General features: G+C 35.7%; 1 protein-coding gene across 4 annotated transcripts in view; it reads right to left on the bottom strand.

Moving 5' to 3' along the window:
* The window catches only part of pacs2 (phosphofurin acidic cluster sorting protein 2), an 85837-nt gene that overhangs the window by 24427 nt on the left and 51410 nt on the right, over positions 1-10000 (bottom strand). For all 4 annotated transcript variants that reach the window (XM_056471037.1, XM_056471039.1, XM_056471038.1 and 1 more), the window contains exons 6-10: positions 8854-8927; positions 8274-8354; positions 8105-8164; positions 217-368; positions 25-115 (exon numbers count right to left, since the gene is read on the bottom strand). In XM_056471037.1, coding sequence (XP_056327012.1) covers positions 25-115; positions 217-368; positions 8105-8164; positions 8274-8354; positions 8854-8927 — 458 coding nt within the window. The remainder of the gene's footprint in view (positions 1-24; positions 116-216; positions 369-8104; positions 8165-8273; positions 8355-8853; positions 8928-10000) is intronic.

The raw sequence follows: 10000 nt of genomic DNA, 5'->3' as shown, positions 1-10000 counted from the left end.
ATAAACACATAAGGGTGTTCTTACAGGACTGGGCGGCTCTCTGTGACTCCGAACGCTGTGAATGCTGCCAATCTCTGTCTGAGAGCTGGACAGAGAAACCCCTTCAAAATATGGCCTAAATAAAACAAAGCAAAACAAGCCCACGAGGGTTAATAAAGTGACACATCTCAGCACTAACACGGGCACTAATGCAAAGCCTCGGTCTTGTGAGCGTACTTGAGTTTGGGTTTTGGGGTGCTGTGAACACTTTCATCGTCATCCAGATCTGGTCCGCTGTCGCTGGGATTCTCGAAATCCAGACTCTCCAGGTCCAGATCTTCCTCCACCTCTGGAGGCGGTTCAGCTGGGTCCTGCTCCGAGTCCAACACCTGCAAACACGTGGACAACACAGGTGGTCAAGCAAAAAAGACTCTGGAAGGACGTCATTGATGGTTCTTCACTAGAGTGGAGCTATAGATCTTTTTAGCCAAGCGCTTGAGAAGTGGAAGAGATTTTTTTTCTTTCATTTACATAGATTTAAGGACTATGGTGATTCCAAATCCATGAAAAATTATTGGTTGCTAAAGCTAAATTAATATGTGCAACTGTGTGTGAAAAAAATGCAATATTTACATTCCTAGGGCTCTATTTTAACGATCTAGGTGCAAAGTCTAAAGCGCATGTCGCAAAAGCATTAAGGAGTGTCCGAATCTATTTTTGCTATTTTAAGGACAGGACGGTTTGCGCCGCGGTGCATGGTCTAACAGCGTTGTGTCCATTCTCAGTCAGTTGAGTCGTACCATGGTGCATTTGCTATTTACATGGTAGACTTTGTAAGTGGAAAAACTGAAAGCTTCACTAGTAAGAAAACAGTTAAACAGACCATCTGCAGCGAGAGGATAAAGAACGAGCCTCCTCCATTCAGCTTCTTTACTTTCCTTTTACTCCTTTACTTTTGTGAATAATGTGTTGTACACACTCCACTGAAGACATTTATTAGCCTACATTTTTAATTTTATTTGTCAAGCGCAAAGATTTGTTTCAAAACTATTTCTTAATTCAGTTCTAATTTCCAGCAAATGAACAAAAAATAAACAATAATAGAGAAGTGTGGTCAAAAAAAAGTTATATCCAAACACATCTTCTATTCTTATGCCCCATATGGTGATGTATACGTCTCCAAAACCTGACAGGTGGACAAATCTAGACTGGTTTTTATTAAAACAAATATAAATATGCATATAATAAATAATACTCATAATAATAACATTAAAAAAGCCAGCCGAAATGAAGAAGGCATGGAGTCTATTTCAGTTCCTCAAAATAGCAACGTGCCAACAATGCGCCTTAACCAGTAGCGCCTGCAGCCATACGGCTGTACGCACTGAGCGTACCTACCATGAGAGGGCAGAAATTAATGCCGCTTATTTATTTATCACATCATTTAAATTGATTATTAAACAGTGTACACTACGATATATTGACAAATCAAGAAAGAATGACAACAAATGAAGGTGTGCATTTGTGTGTTTTAAAGTGTGTATGTACTGTACATGCATGGTGGGAGATAGGTAAAGAAATCTATTGGTTTTAGTTTCTCTGACGGTTTTTCCGCACACTGAAAAATGAGTAAACGCTCTTTAAAACAGATAAACTTAATTGAGACATTTGCCAAAAGGCCTAAAACTAATGAGAATACTGATCCGCCACACGGAGTGACTGTCTCATCCGCACCTGAGCCGGGGAAACTGTCTCTTTCATCAGACAGATCAAATCCAGCTGCTGCGCAGCCTCCTCGCATGGAACAGCTACCATTCAAGGTTATTTTATCTAGAAGATAACTGACCAAGAAAAATATTTAAACAAAGAGACAAACTACATATGTAATTCGCTTTAAAAATATTTTTTTTTCCAAGAAAAATATACGAATTATATATCTATATTTAGATTTCAACGAAATATTAAAATTCAAAAGGAAACGAATTGCGTCATAATGAATGCCCTTAAATAATGTAGCCTTTGACAGTAAGCATCAGCATTTTTTTGACATGATTGGGGGAAGGGGTGGGGCGGTGCTGGATTTGTGCATACCTTGGAATAAAATCCTGCAGGCACCCCTGGCCTTAACCCACCCCCTGAAGATATGATTCTCCTGACCCAGTCTAATATACTGAACCAATCAACACACATCAACTTTAACTTTTTTCAGCTACGTTGACCTTAAAGTCATCTGTTTCTGCTTGGCATTCATTCCTGTCTGAAATGATTATTTAAACCGCAATACAATAAAAGAAGTTATTTTTTAAAGCATGCATGCAAAGTAATTGGATGTGTATGTGGAGGCACTCTCTCCGTGTACTCCGTCACACTCATCAATGGCAATGATGGTACTCGGTTAAAACTAAATTAATAAAAAAAGTCCCCAGAGGAAATTACGCCCCTGCTTCTAGCACTTTGCTCACAGCAATTCTCAGATTGGTGGAATAGCATTATGGGTAATGTAGTTTTCAGTACAAATTCTTCTAATAAAAACAATGTTTTGAATTAAACATGAAATTGACTGAGTGTGAACAGATGGGTTCAGTAATAGCACATAAAATGATCTAATCTCAGTCTGACAACACATTTGGCTTCAAAAATTCTTCAGTTAAAGTTAAAAAATTAATGAAGGGTTTACTTCAGTAACTTGACTGCTGTAAATTATTAACAAGTTGCTGCTGTTTGACCTTGATCTTGTCATTTTTAATTTAAAAGTTGTAATATTCATTTAATCCTTTTTTTGATTCATTGATTGACTGGAACGTCGAATAACATTTTCTTTTATGCTAGCGTTTACTATTTATATACTTTTGCATTATTTAATTTGGCTTTTATTTTCAGTTTTCATATTAAATGTACTTCAAATTGCAATGCTGTTTTAAGACATTACCATTTTACCATTGTAATTATATATTAGTATACCTATTGAGATAAAAATTTTCTGTCAGGTTTTTTTAGTAATTTTACCACTTCAGAATGCAATCATTTTATTTCAGTTGGCTGCAAAAGCAACTTTTTCAACATTAAAGGTCCCATGAAGTGCTATAAAATGTGCATTTTTGTTCAATGTGTGACGTAATTTAAAATAAAACATGAAAACAGGGCGGGACATAAGGTAGCTCCTCCCTCTTTACAACACAAACAGCCAATAGCGTTCTTTTTTTTTCCAAATCACAGTTCTGCCAGTGACAGTGATTGAGCTCAAGCTTTAACTTTTTTAATTTATTTCAGGTACTTTAAATCTAATTTCAAACATGTTAATTTTACAGTTTACCCTATCTAATATTTTACTAATTTATCCAATTCTAAACGTATCTAAAGCTATTTTATGATTTACATTTTTTTTCAGTATTTGTTGAATATACATTTTAATATTTAGATTTAACAATAACACTGTTCTGCACGTACACTAAAAATGTTATTATTAAAGTAGTGCATTTTAAACATGTCACAAAAACATGTGACATTAGTTGATGTGACAACAATGTAACGTTATACTGTTGTTATTGTTTCTAAAACAGTATAAACTGAGCAGTATTTAATAAGTACCAAACTAATCTTCAAACTGACAGTTCAAATTGTTCTTATATAATTTCCCTGTAACAAAATATCAGTGAAATCCTTCAGTCAGGCTTTCAGATGGTTTCATATTAAGAATCAGCGTCCTGTCAGAACAGGAAGTAACCTGAGACATAAAGCTGATGAGATCATGTTTCTGTCCGCTGCTTCTGCACACACACACACACACACACACACACACACCCACACCCACACTTCCTGTCCTTGAGAACAGGACTGACCTCTGAACCCATGGCCATGTGTTCATTCTGTTTATTCAGCATTTTCATGTTTACTGCTCATGTTTCTAATACTGAAACACAATACTAGCTTACTACTTTCTAAATGCTGCCTATTTTTAAACTGATATACGAAACTAAAAGCATTATGCAATTTCAAGCATTTAAACTATGCTACAAGCATGCCACACTTAGAGCCCTGTGATTTCCAAACAGAAATGTGCAATCCAGCCATGGAAATGGAATTAGAGACAGCAGAATGTTATTATAGTTAATGAAAACGAACCAAAAAAATGAAAACTAAAATTAAACTCATTTTCGTTAACTAAAATAAAAATAAAAACGATTTTTAAAGGAAAAAGGATTTTTTAAAAAACTAACTGAAACTAATTTGAATTATAGCAAATACGTCCTTCTTTTTTTGTCTTTGTAAATGTATTCAATACATAAGCCCACTGTATGCCTTTTAGAAGTAAATCTATTTACTTTGCGCTGCAGGTGTTTGACCCGTACAGCACCTCATAATGTTGCCACTGGTCAGATCAAGCCGGTTCTCCTCCAGTCAGTCCTTGACAGAGACTTCAAATTATTAATTTAAGACATTTGTGCACAATAATGGGTTTTATTTCTGTATTCGTGAATCGCAAACGAATCGAAATATACTTGTTTAGAAAAAAAAACAGAAAACTAATAAAAACTAAACTAAGCAATTTCAAAATATACAACTAATAAAAACTAGTAAATCTACCTCTAAAAACTAATTAAAACTAACTGGATTTGAAAACAAAAGTCAAAACGAAATAAAAACTAAAACTAATAAAAATTCTAAAACCATTATAACCTTGCTATACACTGTAGTAAATGCTGGGTTCCACACAACTCCTTCAAGTTGTCCCAACACAAATCGATTAAGTTAACTTAATTGTTTTTATAAATGTAAGTGCATTCAACATAAAACAATTAAGTTGTCCCCCCGCAAAAAAAACTCAAGAAATGTGTTGTTTCAGCTCATTTTAAATAAGTAGTTTAAACAAGGAGCAAAGATTATTTTTGAATGTATATGTAATAAATAAACAAACAAACAAACAAACGTTAATTTATAAAGGAATAATTGTGCAGTTATTCTTCCATATTCCAGAATTAGTAATGCTTCTGATTATATATATATATATATATATATATATATATATATATATATATATATATATATATATATATATATATATATATATATATATATATATATATATATATAAAAAAAACCTCTGAATAAACCTTCATGATTTCCATTAATTAGACATGCTTTTTAATTGCTAGAATTTATTTTAACCATTAAAATGGATTTTAAAAAAGTAATGCAGAAAAACAACAACAATAATTTTGGAAACAAAAGAAACGTAAAAAAAATACATTAAAGAAATACATTACTGCAAGACTGAGTGAGTTTTAAATTTTTATTCTAGCTCAGGGTTATTTTGTTATACCTTTTCCATTTTTATTAATATTATTATTTTATAAAATTATCGTATTTTTATAATAATTCATTTTAACTGGAGTCCAGTTCTTTTGTTTGTTAGTTTAGTTTGATCTATTTTGTACACGGAGTTAAACTAAATGACAAATAGTTCCTTGACAGCAAAATTAGACTTTAATAACACTTAATTAATAACACTTTTTTAAAATTTCAGATAATTTATTTTATTTTCAAGTACCAAAATAGTCTTGCTTCACGAATAACTCTTTTTTCCAATTATGTGTTAAATGTGACCAAAAATAAATTTCAAACATTGCATGCACTGCAATTTTGACAAATATAGTAGCTCATCCAGTTATTCCATCAGCACAGCATTTCAAATTTGCATAAAGTACACAGTATACAGACTGCTTGACTTGTTTGGATCACAGCCCGAGTCCTTTGAGCCCTGCTCTCATTGTGCAGATCTCTCCTCATAGAGATTATCAGTTAACAAGGATTGGGTTTCCATTGCAGTGCTGATCATGCATGGCTAAATTAATCTGTGGAGCCCGGGCGAGGGTCAGGAGGACTCTCACACTCAACACAGGACAAGAAATCACCCTCCTACATACAGCTAAATCACCAAATCTGTTTAATAGGTGAAATATTTCAACTACAAAATCATGTCACAGGTGAGAGGTCTCTGTAAAGCTGAAATACACTTAGTTAAACACAAACTAATTTGTGCACAAACATGGATTTGGTCCAGTGAGAAAGAAACAAAACTCACACACACACACAGACAAAAAAAACTGGCATAACAAGACTAACATGTAGTAACAGCAAAAGTGCCCTGATTATGTTAATTTCACAATTCTGAGTGTGCCTCATACAGGTGAGTGAGCTTGACAAACCACCTGTAGAAAACACTCTTTCATCTCTTTAACACTTTAACCAACACTTGCACCAGTTTTTTTCACATTTGCACCAGACACATTCTTACAATCATTCTATATAAAAAAAACCTCAAAAACATTGTGCATTTATGAAGCGTGCGTCACACTGGTGAGTCATACTTGGCAGTTCTGTATTAATTACCTCAATACATGTTTGTAGTACTTTGTCTATCTATCTAGTCAAATATTATTTACTGTCATCATGACAAAGATAAAATAAATCAGTTATTAGAGATGAGTTATTAAAACTATTATGTTTAGAAATGTGTTGAAGAAATATTCTATCCTTTAAACAAAAATTGGGGTAAAAAAACAAATAGGGGGGGCTAATAATTTTGACTAATAATTTTATTTAACAGTATATATATATATATATATATATATATATATATATATATATATATATATATATATATATATATATATATATATATATACACACACACACACACTCACCGGCCACTTTATTAGGTACACCTCACTAGTATCAGGTTGCCTTCAGAACTGCCTACTGGAAATATTCAGAGATTTTGGTCCATATTGACATGACAGCATCATGCAGTTGCTGCAGATTTGTCAGCTGCACATCGATGATGCGAATCGCCCGTTCTATCACATCCCAAAGGTGCTCTGTTGGATTGAGTTCTGGTGACTGTGGAGGCCATTTGAGTACAGTGAACTCATTGTCATGTCCAAGGGACCAGTCTGAGATGATTCGCACTTTAAGATGTGACGTGTTATCTCGCTGGAGGTAGCCATCAGAAGATTGGTACACGGTGGTCATAAAGGGATAGACACGGTCAGCAACAAAACTCAGGTAGGCTGTGGCATTGACACAATGCTCAATTGGTACTAATGGGCCCAAAGTGTGGCAAGAAAATACCATTACACCACCAGCACCAGCCTGAACTGTTAATACAAGAGAGGATGGATCCATGCTTTCATGTTGTTGACGCCAAATTCTGACCCTACCGTCGCAGTAGAATGTCATCAGACCAGGCAACGTTTTTCCACTTTTCTATTGGCCAATTTTGGTGAGCCTGTGTGAATTGTAGCCTCAATTTCCTGTTCTTAGCTAACAGGAGTGGCACCCGGTGTGGCCTTCTGTTGCAGTAGCTCATCCGCCTCAAGGTTGGACGTGTTGTGCTTTCAGTGATGCTCTTCAGCATACCTCGGTTGTAACCAGTGGTTATTTTAGTTACTGTCTGACCATTCTCCTTTGGCCTCTGGCATCAACAAAGCATTGCGCCTACAGAGCTGCTGCTCACTGGACCATTCTCTGGAAACCCTAGTGATGGTTATGCGTGAAAATCCCAGTAGATCAGCAGTTTCTTAAATACTCAGCCCGTCTGGCACCAACAACCATGCGACATTCAAAGTCCCTTAAATCACCTTTCTTCCCCATTCTGATGCTCAGTTTGAACTGCAGCAGATCGCCTTGACCATGTCTACATGCCTAAATGCATTGAGTTGCCGCCATGTGATTGACTGATCAGAAATTTGCTTTAAGGAGCAGTTGGACAGGTGTATCTAATAAAGTGGCCGGTGAGTGTATACATATAATTTTAATTTGTTAATTTAGTAAATGCAGCAATGTTGTGCTTGTTGAGAATTTTGTATGTTTGTAAAAGGCTGTATTTCAATGTGTAAAAACTGAAAACAAAATAAAATCATTGTGAAAAAAATAAAATAAATTTAAATTCATTGTCTGAACTAAAGTCTTCAGCTCATTGTATTTTGAAGTGCCCACAATATCAATATTGCGCATGTTCATTATCATGATATACTGATTTATTAAATATCTGCAAATGTCTAAAAGCATAAACCATATTAACGAATATTCCCTCATAAACCAAGCAGACTCAATATTCACCCACCTCATCCGAGACTCTGAAGCGTTTGAGCAAAGCCACAACCCGCTGTTTAAAGTTCTGCTGCTAATAGAGAAAGAGAAACACACACACATACAGACACACTCATATTAACAGTCTGTTTACTGCATCATCTCACCTCAAATCACAAGTGTGAGTAAATTCTCACTCTTACCCTGGTGATGGACGCCGTCCGGACTATTGACCTCCTCTGCTTTTTGGGCTTCCTCATCTCATACTCATCATCCTCAAGATCCTGAGGTACGCACAAATAGGTCAGCAGGAGAAAAGGGAGAAGAGTCTGCTTTGTGTGTGTGTGTGTCTGTGTGTGTGTGTGTGTGTGTGTGTGTGTGTGTGTGTGTGTGTGTGTGTGTGTGTGTGTGTGTGTGTGTGTGTGTGTGTGTGTGTGTGAAGAAAATTTCTCAATGGTCATGCCCAAATGAGCCTGATTTTTCTCGTTTTTTTCCTTCACTTTCGTCAATTGGTGAAATTTTGTTCCTCGCCACTTTTGTCACTGGCTTGCTTGGTTTGGCACTTGTGGAGCTGCGCATCAATGGATTTGCTCTTCAGTGTTTGGACTTGCAGCAGTGAAATTTAAAATACACTGAACTGAACTGAAACCACGTCAGTCCAGTTTTCAGAGTTAAAGTTCAATTTACTAGAACTTCCATGTTAAGCTGCTTTGACACAATCTACTTTGTAAAAGCACTATAGAAATAAAGATGAATTGAATTGAATTGTGTGTTTATATTCACCTGTCCTTGAGCTGCATCATCGCTGGCCTCCTGCTCTGAAGAGAAGCTTTCATACTCTTCTTCTGAGTAATTATCTACACAGAAAAAGCAACTCAATCATTAGGGATTATAAGGGCTTCCACTCCTGAATAATATGCTATAATCATGTTAGAGCATGACAAATGAAGAAAATTTGAATGTAATATTATTTCTCTCCAGCTTTTTATACTATGAAGCCCCATTTGTTGGTAGAGGACAGTGTTGCCAGATGTAGCTAAAACCCACAGAGAAAAAAAAATTATATATATATATATATATATATATATATATATATATATATATATATGTAAATTATATATATGTATATATATGACGGGGTGACGGTCGCGGATAAATGAGGGGGGTGGGGGGGGTGGGGGGGTTACAAACCATCTAAAGAACACATTACAGGGGGCGCAGGCATTACGTTGCAAAACCACCCAAATTTTCTACACCCGCACAATAGTGTTCAAAAACGGGAAACCACCCAATCTGGCAACACTGGTTGAGGAACTACTTGGTCACACTTTATTTTTATAGTCTGTTTGTTGAATTTACGTTACATTGCATCTACATGCCAACTAATTCTCATTAGATTATACATAGACTGTTGGGTTGGGGTTAGGGTTAGTGTAAGTTGACATATACTAGCAAAGTTTCTTATTGTCAGTTAAACGTCTGTTGAAGGAGCATTTCAACAGATATTAAGCAGACAGTCTACTAATACTCAAATGGGCCATCAAAATAAACTGTTACCAATTCATTTCTGTTTTTAACTTGGATCTTAATATTTGTGGATGGACTCTGGACTTTTTAGTAGGACGTGTGCAGTGTGTCAAAGTCAATGGTGCTCTTTCTGACTTTCAGTATTGTTCCACTGGGTCCCCCCTCAAGGTTGTTGCCTCTCACCTCTTCTGTTCATCATGTACACTAATGATTGTCAGAGTATGTACGGGAACTGTCGTATCATAAAATATTCTGATGATTCAGTGATTGTAAGTCTCCTCCATGATAAGGATTTGGGGCATAGTCCTGATGTGGATGACTTTACTTCCTGGTGTGACCAATGGATGACCCATTGTACTCTGTGTTTCAGCTGCTGCCATCAGGAAGTCAGGACCAACAGAAT

Source organism: Danio aesculapii, chromosome 13 (genome assembly GCF_903798145.1).
Source record: "Danio aesculapii chromosome 13, fDanAes4.1, whole genome shotgun sequence".
Lineage (NCBI taxonomy): Eukaryota > Metazoa > Chordata > Actinopteri > Cypriniformes > Danionidae > Danio > Danio aesculapii.
Note: the sequence above shows the minus strand (reverse complement) of the source record. Positions and strands in the feature narration are given on the sequence as shown.